This window comes from Lagenorhynchus albirostris, chromosome 16 (assembly GCF_949774975.1).
Source record: "Lagenorhynchus albirostris chromosome 16, mLagAlb1.1, whole genome shotgun sequence".
NCBI lineage: Eukaryota > Metazoa > Chordata > Mammalia > Artiodactyla > Delphinidae > Lagenorhynchus > Lagenorhynchus albirostris.
The window spans coordinates 3,205,911-3,224,071 of record NC_083110.1 but is presented as its reverse complement, the minus strand read 5'-3'; the positions used below and the strand labels follow the sequence as shown (position 1 = coordinate 3,224,071).

The 18,161-nt window shown below is 44.5% G+C and overlaps 2 protein-coding genes across 3 annotated transcripts; one reads left to right on the top strand and one right to left on the bottom strand.

Moving 5' to 3' along the window:
• Positions 1-530: 530 nt before the first annotated feature.
• SPRTN (SprT-like N-terminal domain) lies at positions 531-13,117 on the bottom strand. 2 transcript variants are annotated; one of them, XM_060126241.1, is made up of 6 exons: positions 12,605-13,117; positions 12,197-12,471; positions 11,080-11,179; positions 7,086-7,214; positions 4,104-4,371; positions 531-2,860 (listed from the first exon to the last, which is right to left on the bottom strand). In XM_060126241.1, the coding sequence occupies exons 1-6, from the start codon at positions 12,605-12,607 to the stop codon at positions 2,127-2,129; spliced, it is 1,509 nt and encodes a 502-aa protein (XP_059982224.1). In that variant the 5' UTR covers positions 12,608-13,117; the 3' UTR covers positions 531-2,126. The 2 variants fall into 2 exon arrangements, with proteins under 2 accessions (XP_059982224.1, XP_059982225.1); XM_060126242.1 differs by lacking the exon at positions 7,086-7,214.
• Positions 12,876-17,684, top strand: EXOC8 (exocyst complex component 8). Its single transcript, XM_060126239.1, has one exon. It carries the CDS (start codon positions 13,017-13,019, stop codon positions 15,192-15,194), a length of 2,178 nt encoding a protein of 725 aa, XP_059982222.1. The 5' UTR covers positions 12,876-13,016; the 3' UTR covers positions 15,195-17,684.
• Positions 17,685-18,161: the final 477 nt, after the last annotated feature.

Here is an 18,161-nt window from a genome sequence, read left to right as displayed (position 1 = left end):
GGCTCTGCGTACACCTGTCCTGTCTGCAGCCCTTTTCCTGCCATCTTACCCCTCACATCTTACATACACTCTGTCCACTTGGAACAGCTTAGTTCTCCCAGTCGAACGTGCCGGTCTGTGCCAAGCCTTCGTGTTCCTTCTCTGCAAGGCCCTTTCTATCCCCCACCCCGACCCCAGGCGACCCTGACTGGCCCTAGGAGACTCAGCCGGATGTAGAGCTTGTCCCTCAGTCCCCTGAAGCCCTGGGCTATTCTGCTGATTGTCTTTAAGTTCCCGCAGCGCCGGCAGAAGCCCGTCAGAGCACTTACAGCGCTGAAACCACCTCTGCTTGTCTCACTCCCCGACTAGGCTGTAAAGCTCCTTGAGGACTCGGGCTCTTACTTACTTCACAGCCCCAGAACCTTGTACGGTTTTGCACCCCTCTGCCCCCAAAAAGTGTTAAACTGCACAAAATTTGTTAAATTGAAGTAGAGAAAATGATCCTCTATGAAAGTGTAACGGTATATATTCAACATAATACACATTTTAAGTCATTTATCTATAAATATTTATTAAATACTATTAACTTCATGCTTAAGAAATATCAAAACTCGTAAACACTCAACCAGACAGGCTAAAATGAAAAGGACTGACAACAGCGTTAAGACTGCTGAGCGACAAGCTCTATACACTGCGGGCAGAACTGTAAACTGGCAGCATTTACTAAAGCTAAACATAAATGCACCTGGTGACCCTGCATTCCAGACTGGGGATATGCTCAGCAGAAATGAGTAAGAACGTTCTTAGCAGCGTTATTCAGAATGGCCAGCCCCAAACTGGAGATAATTGCAATGTCCATTAATATCAGAATGATAGATAAACTCGGGCATATTCATACAAATACTACAGAGCAATGAAAAGACTGAACTTCTGCTACCCATAGCAACAAAGGTACTACTTCATAGTGTTTAAAAACAAGCTAAACTAACCGTGGTGACAGACGAAAACATTGGTTACTCTGGGGTGGTGGGTGTTGGCTGGCAAGAGTTGCCCATAAGGACACTTCATGGCAACTGAAATGCTCTCTAACTGCACCTGCGTAGTGGTCACTCAGCGGGGAACCCAGCTGCACCTTACGGATGTAAAGTCGTGTTGCAACAAAGTTAAGAAAAAGAAAACCTGTGAACTAAGGCCCTGAAAATATGCCAACACACTGGCGGTAGAGCCATGAGACAAAGTAAACTGACCAAACTATCTCTGTCCCTTTGCTGGGACGTGGAAAAGAATGCTTTTTAAAAGAAATATAATTTTTTACATACACAAATGGTATTCCTAAATGGTTTCAACTTTGGCTTAAGGTTCATAATACTGTTTCCAGATGATGGTCCACTTGTACATAAACTAGGCAACTTGGTTATGTTATATATGCCAGTTACTTAGTACTGAGTTTTAACCAGTCATTTCGCTAAAGCTCCACCCTGGCCCACAGAATTACAGTGGCTATTTGTTACCAGCAATATTCCAAAAGGAATTTATTTTACTCTGCTTATCTACTTTAACCTCAAACCTGCTGCCACCTTTTAGTGAAACAGAGAAATAAAAATCTTTATAATATAGGAAATGTATTTCCTGTTAAAATTTTGAAGAAAAAAAAAAGAAACACCAAAAGCCTTGAGTACCGGAAAACAACTAGGTTGTATTTTTGGTCAATATGTCCGATACTATGAATATTACCAGTTCTGGGAATGAGTTTTAATATTAACAAAGGAATTTAACCAAACACCTGACAGGATTCCTCACTGACTATTTTAAGGAAAATATGCAAATTAAAAAGATTAACAGATTTAAATACTTTTAAAGGAAAGAATAAAAGTATCTAAAAATTATACGTGTATGCACCCAGAAGCAACTCTGGGCTACAGTACACCTACGAGTGAGTATAGCACTCTCAGACATAAAATAGTTTAAGTTACAATCTCATATATGTATATATAAAATAGAACATTTAATATGGGTGAACTAGGTTATAATCTGCAAATCTTAGCACTAACCAGGAATTCCTGAGCGGCTGACACTGTGCTATGAGGTAATACGGGTGGGACATGTGAGACCCATTCATTTTTCAGAGATTGTTTTCAGCTTTTGACTTAGAAGCTATCACCTGCAAGGCACCAGTCCAAGTGCTCATTAATCTGAGACTCCAAAACTTCACTCTGACAAACAGGACAGTGAACCATTCTGCTCTGACTAGATGAACTGCTGGCATTCTGCGTTGCAGCTATAGGACGTGAACCACACTTTGGATCGTTACCACCACTCTGTGTTTGCTCTTTCGCGATAAAAAAGTTGTCGAAAACAGTCCTGTCTTCGAGCCTGGGGCGTTTACTTGGGAATTGATCTTCAGGCCCACCTGCAACCTGGGGTGCAGTCACAGATGTCGATTCCACTGCTTTTAGAGGATTTCTTAGGAATATCTTAGAAGATGTCACCCTCCTTTGAGAACTAGAAGAGACCGAGTTTTTAGCGATGTCACCAACCGTGAAGCTTTTCATCGGAGACCCACTCACGCTTCTGAAAGCCTTGTGCTTGGAGACCGATACTCTCGAGAAGTAGTTGCTTAAAACACTTTGGTGACTGGAACTGAGAGCAGCGGAGACTAAGGAAGTTTTCCCACTTGAGCCGTTCTGTTCAAATGTCACCTCAGGTTTCGAATTGGGTCTTAAGGCATTTGCTGAATGGTCCTGATTTAAAAGATCCTGGGTTTTAACAGCATGTGAAGTGAGACATTTCCCAGATGAAGGCGAATTGCTGGTTCCCCCTAGAACATACCCTTTCCCACTGAAAGGGATTAACAACTGTGTCTCCCCTCTGTTCGGTTTACCTGCAAAAGAAGCAAATAAGATTCTTCCTTGGCTCAAAATCAATACCATAACAAATATTAAGCTAATGGATAGCTTTTCCAAATGAAGAAATACTACTTCTGTTCTGCATTAGAACTATGTTGTAATTATCTACTGACGGGAGACGGACAATCCTCAGCAGTCCGAAAGCTGTGGTACTGAGAAAACATAAAGGACAAAAACACCCTCTCATATTTAGATAAGCAGTTCTATCACACAAACATCAACAGCAAAGTAACTTTTACCTTGAAAATTGCTGTTAGTCTTAAGTGTCATTCCAGAAGCGAACAATCTGCTACCACGTTCTTATCTTCCCAACTCACAAAACTGAGGGCATAAAATCTCTCCACATAAATTCTTCTATAGCTTCTCAACTTACTAATGAACACTTCAGATATGAGAAATATAGCTTATGTCTGTGAGTCCTTATCACAACAAATCCACAACTTCCCAAGGGAAGAAGCATTAACTTTAGTAACCTTGTTACCCCTTCAAAAGGCAGTTACTCTAGGGGCTTCCCTGGCGGTCCAGTGGTTAAGACTTCGCCTTCCAATGCAAGAGGTGCAGGTTCGATCCCTGGTCAAGGAGCTAATATCCCACATGCCTCCAGGTCAAAAAACCAAAACAAAACAGAAACAATATTGTAACAAATTCAATAAAGACTTTGGAAAAAAAAAGTGAGATTACAGAGCTAAAAAAAGTTAAAAAAAAAAAGGCAGTAACTCTGAACTGCACAGGAAAGGGATAAATCCTGAAGATGAAGTACTAGCGTAATACATGTCATATCCTTTTCCCATTCTCCCAATGAAAATACATACATCAATAGAAGTCACCTGGATAGACTCCAACTGATAGGAAGGGGTGTAGCTAGGACTTCCATTCCGGGCATTGTTATCTGAATTACTGTTTTCATTTGGACAGTCTTTGCCTTCTGTTTCTATCCTAATGACCCAGTGAGTCAGGACAGGGAAAGGGACTTCACCCTCAAATTTCAGCGGTGGAAACTACTTCTACTTTTACTCACATGTGTATACAGCAGAGGATAGTTTTCTACCACCATTTCATGGACAACGGGATTTTTTTTTTTTCCCTTGAGTCCACACTTGAAAACGTCTACACTAGAAACAATCCTTAAGCTTACCTAATGCCAGGTCCCTGATGGACAGTACTGTCTGCGTTACAGCCACAGCCGCGGAAAAGTTGGGAGCATATAAGCAGAGTTACCTTTATTTTCTGCTTCTGATACTGGCTGCTTTCCTGGTTTTGTCTTTCCTTTGCCTTTTTTTGAGTAGCTCTCTGGTTCCTTGATTTTTATGTAGGTGCCTCCACAGGTTTTCTGGTGCTCAGCCCACCAGTAGTCATGGGCAGAGGGTGCCCTGTTGGTGGCGCGTTTCACGTAGCCATAATATGGCTTCTTGTGCTGACACGGCCCATTGCAGCGCCACCAGTGTCGCCGGTACTCATCCACCTCGTCGTGGAAAGTATGGTACACCTGGGTCGAGACGAAGTTGTCAGCGTTAAGCAGGCAGGTTAACAAGTGTAAGAGAATATACAAGCAATATATAAGCAGCCCCCCGCCCCCTTTTTCAACTTTCCAGTTTCCCAGAGCTTTCTGAAGTTGTGTTTTGGGAAAGACAGTAACGATATTTAGCTTCTCTTCAAAAGTTCATTTTAATGGGAAACAGCAGCACTTAATTTAGTGCTTCATAAACTGTGTAAAGATAGAAAAAGGTGAGACTAGAAGACAAGAAAATTAAAAATAAAAAACCCAAAAAGCTTCTATAAATGCTGAAAGTTTTAGAAACCCTATTTCTAAACGATGAAAAACTAGGATAAAGACAAGATTTTATATAATGCTGTAATAAATAAGAATTGTTCCCACTGCCAAGCTGAAATCTTCCCCTGTAAGTAAACAAAGGGTCCTGAGGACTGTTTCCTGTAAATGCTGGACCCAAACCTCGTGCAGCATCTGTCAAACCCGCCCCGCCCATTTCTTCATAAGAAGGCTTCGGGCTATCATTTTATCTGATTATAGGTGAAAAGCTCTCCAGGACTTGAAAGTTCTCAGCCTGTACCCCTAGTGGCTATTACCGGCCTGGCACAGGGAAGGTGCTCAGTGTTTGCTGAGTGAAAAGCTTCGAGTCAAATAAAATTCTCTGTAAATGTGCTTTTCAGTCCTTCAACAGGATCCGTCTGTTTCACCCTCTAGATGAAATCTTACTTAGAACCTAAGCAGGAGACAGACAGGACGGCTATAGCCCCCCCACCTCGGGAGTACTGAGGATGGCAGGGCACCGTCTGAAACGGATACTCCTGAAGGACTGAGCACCTTTTCCTCCTGTCCTCTCAGTGAAAGGTTACTGTTTATATAAGGAGCACAGCATATGAGTTTTGTTTTGTTTGTTTAAACCAAGGCATTTAACTCTTTAGTAAAGTCCCCTTGTGGGAAAGAATGCTAAGCTTTCTGTAACTCTACAGATAAATAGTTTCATGATCACCATCTCTCCATCATAAGCAAACAAACTCAATTATTTGGCAAGCACGCCAACAACGCAAATTATGGTAGGTGCAGAAGAGACTGGAGGACAGAGGGTCTGGGAGCGAGGAGGCCTGTAAGACCCTGCCCGCTCTCTCGGGTTGAGAACACTCCGCTTAACAATTCAGCGGCAAAGACCACAGCGAACTGGATCTGTTTTGCTTGCAGCTTCCGTAATTCCTATAGCCTGGGGATGTAACTTTTTAACAATGTAGTCACGAAAATAAAATTGCTCTCAATGTGGATGCCCTGTGGAGTGTGCTATAACGTGATGTAACCCGTGAAAGCAAGGGGTGTCCACCTGATAAAACCTCCTAGATGAAAACACACAGACATCCAAGATAAAAGAGCATATCCTCTTCCAACTGAACAACAGGAAGTATACTAGGATTTTGCTTAAAGTGTGAATTCTGATGAAGAAACTAAGTCTTTTACACTAGCAACTCCGTAATTCTTGTGCTAATCTGGATTTTATGTGATTGTGATTGCAAGCCACTTCCCTGATGTTGAAGGAACTCTGTCCGGTAATTAAATGAGCTCTCTAGAAAATTAAACTGACGGCTAGAGAATACTACACGGAGGGTCAGCACTTCTCGCTTTCCATCACACTGGCCTTTGTTGCCTTTTAAAGGAAGGAAATATCTAAACACACCAAGGCATTTAATCTTTGTAGGAATTAATATTTCTGTTTGGTTCCATTCAATTCCATATTTGCTAAGCGCCTGTAGAGACACTGCACTACACATCTCATGCAGAGGTATGTGAGGATAGGCAAGAGCCGCCCCCTGAGAGGTATGAAAGCAGAATAAAGGAGTGTGAAAGGTTAAACATCTGCCGAGCAGGTTCCAAGGAGGGAGAAGCTGCATCTCACTGCAAAGATGGAGATCATGTTGACAGAAAATAGGAGAAGTGGCATCTTTTAGGAAGAGGGTATATGAGGACAGACACGGAGGTGCAAAGTCCAGTTAGAAACGTTAAGACATAAGCAGGCGGGCTGCAGAAGGTAAGAGAAAGGGAAGAGCAAGGTTATCTGAAAAAATGAATCAGTAATAACAAAAACAACTAATATTTAATGAGTACTCAGACTGTGCTAAAATGTTTTGCACGTACTTCCTCTAAGCCTCACAGGACCCAACAGGTAGGTGCTGTCACTACCCTCCTTTCACGCGAGGAAACTGAAGCGCAGAAGAAATCTGCGGGTCCCACAGTGAATCAGTGGCACCAGCGTCTGGACGCAAGCAACCTGACCCTTCCTGCTTTCCTGACCCCAGGCTCTGCCATCTCCTACAATATCATGCAGAAACACGAATCAAGACTTCTGAAGAAGGGAATGACATATGAAATGGTGGCAGAATATGGGACAGACTGGAGGAGGATACGACGAGGCAACAAAATTAGGAGCAGACTGTAGTGGTCCAGAAGAGAGGTGCGCAGGCCTGCAGCAACGCTGTGCAACGTGCTGCCCTCGCTGTGGCTGGAGGCACCGGGGTACCACTGGTGCGGCCACCCTTCGCCTACGTGGTCCTCGACAGGCCAGGCAGCTTCTCTGGGCCTCTCACTTGCTGTGGAAAATCCTCAAACATAGTATTCGTTTCCACCCAGTTCTCTATATTCAGGAAGTGCTGAATAAACAACTGCTGAATATCGTAAATGTGTGTGGCTTTATATACCGTTATATTGGCTCCCGTCAGGCGATTGATGCGATGCATATGCTTACAAAACTCTGGGCCGTGCCCTTCCCGATCTTTATCGTTATTCGTGACAAATAAATAGGCATGTATCATTTCATGCAAGAGGGTCTGAAACAGAGAACAGTCAAATTAATTTGTTATGGTGCTTTTGAAAATAAAAATGCATTTTCTTACTCTACCTGGGGTCTTAACCTTCTTTGGATCACAGACTCCGTTCAGATACTGAACAAAGTCATGAACGATCTTTCTAGAAAACTTACATAAGCACACATTCACAAAACTTTGTCTCTATAATATTCAAAGCTCTGTAGGTCCCAGGCTAAGAACTCTTGTTCAAAGAAAACCTTTTTAATTATTAACAAAAATCCAGTAGAAAAGACTGACAAATCCAACTACATGAAAATTTTAAAATTCTGTATGGGGAAAAAATTTTATAAGTAAAGCGAAAAAAGAAACTCAGAAAAATATATGTGCAACCGTCTCACAGCCTATTAATTCCTAAAATATAAAGAACTCCTAAAAGTCCACAGGGAAATGACCAACAATACAATTTTAAAATAGGCAAATGTCACGGACAGGTCAGAGAAAATGAAACATATATGATCCATAAACATGTGAAAAACGTTCAACGTCATTTATAAAAACAGAAATGCAAATTAATACATTAGTATACCACTTCTTGCTTATCAAGACTGGTAAAACTCCTAAAGTTTGACACCATTAGTAAAGCTAAGGGAAAATAAGCACTCCCATATATCACTGGTAGGAGTGAAAATGGTACAAATTCTCCTCTCCCTGGGGAGGAGAATTTGATAACATCTAACAAAATTACAAATCCATTTATCGCTGAACTCAGCAACACCCAGACTAAAATGAAAGGCCGCACATATGAGGTATTTTCTCGGTGGCACTGCTTACAAAAGCAAAAGAGTGAGAACAGTGTTTAGCAATAGGGGCCTTGTTGAAAGAAGAGCCACATAATGGAATTCCATGCGGCCATAAAAAAGAAAGAAAAATTTCTCTACGAAATGATCTGGAGGAGGCTACAGACTGTATCATTTTAATGAAAAAAGGCAAAGTACAGAAGAGTATACACAGAATTTTGTATAAGAAGTATGCTATGTGGTGGGGAGGGCATAAGAGTGGATATAAATATTGGCAAAACAGAACAACGATAGAAAAAAGAAACTAATAACAGTATCCTTTAGTAGGTAGAGAGTTCAGAATAGAGGGATGGGGGAGATCAAGATTTCTTTGTGTACAGCTTTCTATAGTTTTGGGATTCTGAATCATGTAAAAATTTAAAACAAACAGTAAAACCTGCTCATTCCACACCAAGGATGCAGCAGTTTAGGTGCAAAGTTAACAAAAGCACTTAAGGCTGCTATTTCATACTTTATTCTAAAAAAAAGTGAATACAAAAAGTGAAAATCATAAAGGTCTTCAAAAGCATATCTTTTTCATAATCCTCCATAGTTTTGTGAAAAAAAGAATTTCCATCAGAAGAACTAGACTGGCATTAATGAATTTTAGTCTTACAAAATTATGCTGAACAGCAAAATGGGAGAATCAAACATTTTAACTTGGTCATTATGAAACCATCCCTTTTAAAATTATCAACTCTATCTTTTCAAGAAAATGCCACTCTACTGAGACTTAGAGTCAAAGGCCATTCTACATTTCAGATGTCTCTCAACATTCTAAAATAATGATAACTATTCTCAGAAAGGAGAAACTACTTAGGTTCCTGATTTTTGGTCCGATTTAAACACATCTCGAAAATGGGACATGGCATTGTACTGAACACTTCTATTTTTATATATCTACCATTTTCCACATTTAGGCTCTACACAACATGGTCCCCAAATACCTCTATTTCCCACCACTGTTCTATATCTGGCCAAAAACAAGTACTTCTGCTCCTAAACATGCCGTTAAGTTTAGTGGCCTAGCTTCTGTTCACAGCACTCCCGTTCCTTCTGCCAAGATAGTCTCCTCTACTATGTGTACATGTGAGAATCCAATCTGTCCTGTCAGGCTCACCCCCATGTTTTAGTTTGCAGTGGTAACAGTTCTAAGGGGACAGGACAAGAGCTTTAGGGCCAGGGAAACCAGAGCCTAAAGCGAGGATCTGGTATTCGTGATCCACGTGACCCTGGACAAGTTACACTTGCCCCTCACCCTTAAAATGGAGATACCCTAATCTTGCAGGGCTGTGGTAAAGGCGAACGCTACAATAACCAGGGTAGTCCGGCACGCAGTAGGCGTGGTGATGTTACTAGTAATAAAATCCACAACTCTGAAGCTTTTCTTGACCTCCTCAAGCAGTTTAAGTCTTTTCCTTTTCTGAATCCTACTGATTATAATTTAGGCAGCTACTTTCAGTACGGGCCAGAGTCCCCCTATTCCTCCTCTGTCCACCTTCCTGATCTGATGTTAGAACTTTCTGCCAACAGCAAATGCTCACTTGAAGCATTAGCACCTATTTCCCATTTTCTTCTTGCCCATTACCTTAAAAAGATAAAAACTGTTCACGTGTTAATTTAATCATTTATGCAACAAATATTCATGAAGCAGTTTTCAGTTAGGGCTGTTCCAATTAGGGCTCCTGGTAAGGTTGATCTGGTTAATCATATTGTTCAACTTTTGTTTTTTCATTTTTACTATTTTTGTTCTGCTTATTCATTTAATTACCAACGGAGTTGTGTTAACATCTGCAACTATGTGGATTGATTATTTCTCTTTTTGTTTCTGCTGATGCTTCATGTCACTTAAAGCTATGTTATTACTTTTAGGGTCATTATGTGTTTTTATTTAATAGATTATTCTATCATTATAAAATGTCTCCCTTTTTTCTAGTAAAACTCCCTCCCTTAAATTCTTTAAACAATACTAATAAAGCCATAGCAGCTTTCTGTTGTCTAGTATTTAGATGATATGCTTTTTCTCATCCTTTTATATTTAACATGTGTCTTTATCTTAAGCATGTCTCTGTTAATCTAGGACGTCGTTTCATGTTTTTAACTGGAGTGTTTAGTCCATTTACATTTAACATAATAACTGCTGTTTTTATGTCCACCTTTCTCTTTATTTGATCTGGGCTTTGTTCCTTTATTCTTTTCTTTCTTATTAATTGGGTTATTTCTGTTGTACCATTTTACATTTAGTGGCTATTTACCTTTTTAAAACTGTGGTTAAAAAAAAAAAGTAACATAAAATTTACCACCTTAACCATTTTAAGTGTACGGTTCAGTAGTGCTAAGTACATTCACATTGTTGTGAAACCCATTACCTTTTATTACCCTTAAAAACATATTTCCAAGCATGTTTTAACTTATTTCCCATCCACCTATACCACAGGTGGTATTTCTCTACCACCTATGCCCTCTAGTGCGTATGCTGCAGGTGATATAATTGGGGCAAGACCACTCACACTGGCTGTATCTTGGGGATCTTCAGGCAACTATTCGACTCCACTAAACATACTCTGACAGCTCCCACGGCTCCGTTTTGCTAGCAGGAGTGACCACTAGCTCTAGATACGCAGTGTGCCCTCACGCTGCTTTGTTCTGCCAGTCAGCTACACGTCCTGGGAGGACACCATGGTGGCTGAACACAGGAGAATCTGTGTGTCTCAATACAAAGATCTGGATCCTAAGTTTTTCTCTGCTTCTAAACCAACCACTTTGCCTCTCTGAACCTTGATTATCTCATTTATAAAAATGAGAACACACCGTGAACATAAACAGGATTACGGTAAAGATCACATTGGGTGACTTACCTGAAAGCCTCTATTTTCGAAACACGATAAGAATATAAGGTAATCATTATTATGTGCCCCACAATAAAAGTTCGCAGTGAGGGAAAACGGGTTTTTTCTTGTTCACGTGCACAAATTAATTTACAGCAGTCTAAACCAGTAACAAGCGTTTCTAAATTACTGAGCTAAGCATCGGGTTCACGCAAAGAATACCTCCACCAGATCCTTTCTTGGTCTCAACTTTAAGAGGGGTTCACTGAGGCGGATAGAACACATTCCGCCCCTGCCTTCGTAGCTGCATATCCCAGCGCACCTGGAAAACAACCACCACAAAACGGTCGCTTAGCAAAGATACGCGAAAGGGAAGCGGACGGGAAAGGGCAACCGCCGGTTCCTTCTCCAACGGTCCAGACTGAGAGGGCTCTTGGGCGGGGGGGAGGGGCTCTCTCTCGAGAGCGCACGCGCAGCCGCTCGGAGGGGCGGCCCCTGCCCTTCGCGCCACTTAGGGAGGCACGTGAGCAGCAGGAACTCCCCGAACCCCAGCCGGGCCGTAAGAGCTCGAAGAAGGCCGTCCAGTTCTGCCGCTCCCTGCCTCCTCCCTACACGCCACCGTCGGTCAGTCGTCGGTGGCGGTAACGGCCAGGTCTCCAGCAGCCTGTGTCCAGAAGTGTCGAGGAAACCCACATACGCAGCAGCATGGCACTAGAAACACACTTCCGTGTCGTACCTTCATCTCTTACTTCAGGGCGCTTCGCCTCCATCCAAGAGCAAGCGCGGTGGCCTCGAACCGCACTGTCAACTTCTCAACTCCGTTCGTACGCAGCAGCAGGTTACCTGGAGCCGGCATTTCCCGGACTCGGCGTGCCGGAAAGGGCTGCTTTGAGACGCACCCCGCCGCCCCCACCCAAAGATCCCCTGGACCCAGAAGTAGGGAAACGCCGCCCCTTCCCCACCCTGACCCGCGAGCTCGCGGCCCAGCGGCGGTACCCGCCGAGCCCGGCAGAGACTGCACGCGTCCCGGGGAAGAAAGCAAGCCGCGGCCCCGGCCTCCTTTCCCGGGGTCAGCTTCCGGCTGCTTCTCCCGCCTGGGTCCTAAAGCGCTCCCGTAAGCCCCATCAGAAAACGGTCAGCTCATCGTTCTAACGCCAAGGAACGTCCCCTTACCAGCCAAACCGCCGCGGGGTGGGCCACAGGGCTCCCCTGACGCTGTCTGGGCGGGACAGAGAAGGGCAGGGAAGGGACAGAGGACCGAGGGGCCGCCTGCCCCCAGCTCCTCAGCGCCAGCTGCGGCCGCCGGCGCCCCCCGCCCGCGGCGCGGCTCGGGACTCACAGCGTCATTCGCATGCTCCACTTCACCTCGACCGCCTCCAGATGGCCCCAGAAGAAACGGTCGTTGAACAGCATAAACAGGGCCTGAATATCGGGGGTGGGGTCCACCAGCTCCCAGGACGCGTCCACCAGAGACAGAGGCTCCTGGGCCGGATCGCGCTCCAAGACCTGCAAGTTCCACTCCTCCTGAAGCTGCAGCGCCAAAACCATGTCCTCATCCATGGCTGCCGGGGGACTCCACGTACCGGAGCCTCGGACGGCCGGGTCGAGGTCCTCCTAGGAGATACCGGCCCACGGGTCAGCCCACCGATCTCGCGAGACTCAGACAAACTGCCTCGACAACGAGAACGGAACTTGTCCCAGACGCCGAAGTAAAGCTTCTGGGGCTCAAAAAAAAAAAAGAACTCACCATGACAGCACCTCCCAGTGGGCTCAAAACTTGGGTTCCCAGGGCTTGAGCCGGAGGCAGGTTTCAGAAACCTGGTTACCGCCTTCTCGGTTCGCGAGTAACGTCAAACACCAACGTCACGCTCGGTTCTGGCGCAGCACCTACGCCTCTCTGCCCCGCCTTCCACTCGCTTCCGCAATAGCTTCTCCGGCTCATGCGCCCTAGGCCGCTGGCGCTGCTGCGCAGGCGCAACGCCTGCGCCCGGCCTCTTGCGTAGGCGCAGTGCCTGAAGTTCATACGCGGGCGCAGGCGTACTCGTCTCTCTTCCAGCCTGCTTCCGCAGCCCTGGAGTTGGACCCGGCTTGGGTGGGCCTCGACAGCGGCGGCACGGGCGACGGCGATAGTGACAGGGACTGCGTGAGTCCGGACGGAAATGGCGATGGCGATGTCAGACAGCGGGGCGAGCCGCCTGCGGCGGCAGCTGGAGTCGGGCGGCTTCGAGGCGCGGCTGTACGTGAAGCAGCTCTCGCAGCAGTCGGACGGAGACCGAGACCTGCAGGAGCACCGGCAGCGCATCCAGGCGCTGGCGGAGGAGACGGCGCAGAACCTGAAGCGCAACGTCTACCAGAACTACCGGCAGTTCATAGAGACGGCCCGCGAGATCTCCTACCTGGAGAGCGAGATGTATCAGCTCAGTCACCTGCTGACCGAGCAGAAGAGCAGCCTGGAGAGCATCCCGCTTACCCTGCTGCCGGCTGCCGCCGCCGCGGGGGCCGCCGCCGCCTCCGGAGGGGAGGAGGGGGGAGGCGGCGCGGGGGTCCGCGACCACCTCCGGGGCCAGGCTGGCTTTTTCCCCAGCCCCGGGGGCGCCTCCCGCGACAGTTCTGGGCCAGGCGAGGAAGGAAAGCAGCGCACTCTCACCACCCTGCTTGAGAAGGTGGAAGGCTGCAGGCACCTGCTGGAGACGCCGGGACAGTACCTGGTGTACAACGGGGACCTGGTGGAATACGAGGCGGACCACATGGCCCAGCTGCAGCGGGTGCACGGCTTTCTCATGAACGACTGTTTGCTGGTGGCCACCTGGCTGCCACAGCGGCGGGGGATGTATCGCTACAACGCCCTCTATCCCCTGGATGGTTTGGCCGTGGTCAATGTCAAGGACAACCCGCCCATGAAGGACATGTTCAAGCTGCTCATGTTTCCTGAGAGCCGTATTTTTCAAGCGGAAAACGCAAAAATCAAACGAGAGTGGCTGGAAGTGCTGGAGGAAACCAAGAGGGCCCTCAGTGAAAAAAGACGCAGGGGGCAGGAGGAGGCAGCTGCCCCTCGAGGGCCACCCCAGGTGACTTCCAAGGCTGGCAACCCATTTGAGGACGAAGACGACGGCGAACCAGCTGTTCCCGAGGCAGAAGAAGAGAAGGTGGACCTCTCAGTGGAATGGATCCAGGAATTGCCTGAAGACCTGGATGTCTGTATTGCCCAGAGGGACTTTGAAGGGGCCGTCGACCTGCTGGATAAATTGAACCGTTACCTGGAAGATAAGCCCAGCCCACCTCCTGTGAAAGAACTAAGGGCCAGAGTGGATGAGCGTGTCCGCCAGCTCACTGAGGTGCTAGTGTTTGAACTCTCCCCGGATCGGTCCCTGAGAGGTGGTCCCAAGGCTACCCGCCGGGCGGTTTCTCAGCTAATCCGGCTTGGCCAGTGCACGAAGGCTTGTGAGCTGTTTTTGAGAAACAGGGCAGCAGCTGTGCATACTGCAATACGCCAGCTTCGCATTGAAGGTGCCACTTTACTCTACATTCATAAGCTCTGCCACGTCTTCTTTACCAGCCTTCTGGAGACCGCCAGGGAATTTGAGACGGACTTTGCGGGCACCGACAGCGGCTGCTACTCTGCCTTTGTGGTCTGGGCGAGGTCAGCCATGGGCATGTTTGTGGATGCTTTTAGCAAGCAGGTGTTTGATAGTAAGGAGAGCCTCTCCACGGCGGCTGAGTGTGTAAAAGTGGCAAAGGAGCATTGTCAGCAGCTGGGCGACATCGGACTAGACCTCACCTTCATCATCCACGCCCTCCTGGTGAAAGACATCCAAGGGGCCCTACACAGTTACAAAGAAATCATCATCGAAGCCACGAAGCATCGCAACTCCGAGGAGATGTGGAGGAGGATGAACTTGATGACTCCAGAGGCCCTGGGGAAACTCAAAGAGGAGATGAAGAGCTGTGGAGTGGGTAACTTCGAGCAGTACACGGGGGATGACTGCTGGGTGAACCTCAGTTACACGGTGGTTGCTTTCACCAAACAGACCATGGGCTTCTTGGAAGAGGCACTGAAGCTGTATTTCCCGGAGCTGCACATGGTGCTTTTGGAGAGCCTGGTGGAAATCATTTTGGTTGCTGTTCAGCACGTGGATTACAGTCTTCGATGTGAGCAGGATCCAGAGAAGAAGGCTTTTATCAGGCAGAATGCATCCTTTCTGTATGAAACTGTCCTCCCCGTGGTGGAGAAAAGGTTTGAGGAGGGTGTGGGGAAACCCGCCAAGCAACTTCAGGACCTGAGAAATGCATCGAGACTGATGCGTGTGAATCCCGAAAGTACAACGTCAGTGGTCTGATGCCTGGACCTGTTTATGTGTATCCGTGTATATTGCTTATGGATTATTTATATTAAGTTGCAGTAGCATATTCTTTATAGTCTCAAACATGTCTTAAAAATAAAAGATGCCCTCTCGGATAGAAGTGCAAAATCACAAGGAGAAAGCAAAAAAATGTTAAATTAAGGCCATATGACAAAAACATTGGAATTATTAAAATATATGCTTTCCTTTTAAATTATGCAGCTCTCTAATGCATATATCGTCACACTATAGCATTTCAGCTTATCCTTTGACTCACGACACACGTTCTCACAGTGCAGATTATGCAGCGCCAATAAACAGTTTCTGTAAATACAGAGATTAAGTATGTTGTGAATGTCTCCCCGTTCACAAAAATGTTAGGTTTCTTAAAGGGTACTGTGCCATATAAAACACCCTGTGCCCTATACTTACACACCTTAAAATGTGTTTGAACAATTTGGGGGAAAGAAAGGAGTTGAGGAAATTGGTTTTAGGGTAAACTTTGGTCAAAAGAATTCCTTCATGAAGGTAGCTAGTGTGTGGACTTGAGTACTGCAATCCTTATAGAGCACAAGAGGAAGCTGTCATAAACACAGTTCCAACGTAATTTAAATGATTCAGCATTTTTAGCTGCCAATTAGCAGGTTGATACTTGATTTGGGAGCATTTACTTGAAAATCTTAAGAACTATCATCAAATTTTTTTTAACATATTTCTGAGTTGTCTTAAGTTCCCTTTTATCATATTAAAAATATAAAAAACAAGACACATTGAAGAACCTGACAGCGCTTTTGGGGTGGGTTACACATAGTGGCGCAGACTTCATGCAAGTGGAAGAAAAGTTTTCAGATTTCAGGGTCTGGGTGGGTGGGAAATTAGGAAAATTAGACCCCACGGTGTTCTTAAGTATGACTGCTTTGAGCAGAGATTTGTTTTTGTTTTTTCGTGGCTAAGTGGATAGCTTTTCGTGGCTAAGGGTAAGTGTTTTTTCGTCTCACAGAAAAGTGAGACAGTGTGCCCAAAGGAAGGAGGGGAAAAACCTTTGGTGACTCCTAAAATGCTCCAGGCTGCATTTTTCTTGTTTTATTTTTAAATTTTATTTGTTTTTCAAACTGAATATAATGCTTCAGATTGTTTAGTAAACAAAAATAACTAAAGAAATTTGAGCTTCCCTAGGTTTCTAAACTTGCATCCATTGTATCTTGATTATCTGGCCTTCCTCACACTTGGAGAGAAACTGCTAAGACCCATTTTTCCCCTAACTCTGGTTGTGATTCTTGTCCCTAAGTGTCATTTCTGATGCCGATGACTTCAAAAGGTCGTTTCTTTTATCTGAAGGAAAATAGTGGTATTAAGACTGTGGGAATTATGTAAAACCTAAAATAGCTTCTAATAGCAGGCTAGGGTTGTAAAGCTCCTTGACTTAATTACTCATATGCCAGACGAGCCTCTCATTTTATATTTAGCTATGCATATCTAAAAGGTTGAACATTATCAAAGTTAAAGATTTTCTTTGACCTTTTTTTTACATAACTTTAGCATTTGCTAGATAATAACCATAACTGGATATCTCAGTTGAACATAAACAGCTATAATCTGCCTTTTTGCTTTTTAAGATCACTGGAAACTTGAATTTGATAAAAATTTTATGATTATTTTGTGCCACTTAAAGTTTCCAAAATTATATTGTATGAAACATGTATTGTGTCAATATTTGATGCTGGGTCCATGAAATGATACTTCTGAAATGAAAACTTCTCTTACGGCATGAAGTGTTAAAAACCTCAGTGCGTATGCTCTCAGATGCTATGTAAATGGTAGCCTTTTCACAGAACTGTCTGCTTTTTAAAACTGGAAGTACAGAACTTTCTTCTGTTAAAAGTTGTGTGTTCCTTAATCAAAGTTGTAGCGGGAGGAATTAAGCTGTTGGTGAATCAGTTCGTGTGGGAAGTTGATTAAAGACCATCGATGTTGCAACGTGCCTTTGTGCCAGGACAGAGCATTTCGCTGCATTTCCTCCAAGTGGGGTCAGAGCGCTTCTCTCTAGTTCTCTTTAGTTAGACACCAAAACAAGGTCTGAAAATAGAATGCGGTTAGAGATTGCCCCAAAATATCGTACATACGGTATTATACCACTTAAGTGTTGATTGCCTTGTCTCGGTTGCTTTGAAGGTAACACTGTCACTTGAGCTTGAAATCAGACTTGATTGAATTAATTAGTGTTGAAGAAAGATGCCCTGTGGAATTAAGTCTGTTTTTGATAAAAGCCTCCTTTCACTTAAGTGCTGAAAACTCACTTATTTTTGTTTAAAACACTACCTATCATTGTCATCAGCACTTGTACTTTGCAACTTGCTTTCCCGGGATTGGGAATTCGGGACTTGACGTGTACTATAAAATCAGTATGTGTACATTTTGCTTATTGGTATGCTGTGATCTGAGGGAATCTGAGATGTTTTACCAAAATAAAGCTGAACATTTTTCTTACACTGGATAAAATCGATTGATATTACAATGCTATATTTATTTATTTTCTTTAATGAGGATTTAATATTGTTATCTTCATTTTACTGAAATGTTTTAAAAGTCTCGGTTGTTTTCTAGTTTTTGTTTTTCTATATGAGGAGTAATAGGTACAAAACTGTTAGCTTATTTAAGTAAGTGTTCTGCTACTATCAGAATTAAGTGAATTAAGTCAGATGGCAACTTTTTAGGATTCCCTTGAGTGGGAGATTTCAGATGTACAAAATGTGAATTTACTCTAAAAACTGGGTGTTAGGGACTTCCCTGGCGGTCCAGTGGTTAAGACTCCACGCTTCCAATGCAGGGGGCGTGGGTTTGATCCCTGGTCAAGGAACTGAGATCCCGCATGCCACGGGGCACAGCCAAAAATAAATAAATAAGTAAAAATAAAAATATAAAAAGTGGGTTTCATACCATTTGCACATCTTTAAGTGAAGAAAA

Bases quoted from the DNA above. Each gene is read 5' to 3' on its own strand.
- EXOC8 (XM_060126239.1), top strand. From the start codon at position 13,017: ATGGCGATGGCGATGTCAGACAGCGGGGCGAGCCGCCTGCGGCGGCAG.
- SPRTN (XM_060126241.1), bottom strand. The intron at 4,372-7,085 runs GTATATAAAGCC...GTCTCGACCCAG, and splicing joins TGACGGGAGCCAATATAACG to GTGTACCATACTTTCCACGA. The intron at 2,861-4,103 runs GTAACTCTGCTT...CTTCTTTTGCAG, and splicing joins ATCAGAAGCAGAAAATAAAG to GTAAACCGAACAGAGGGGAG.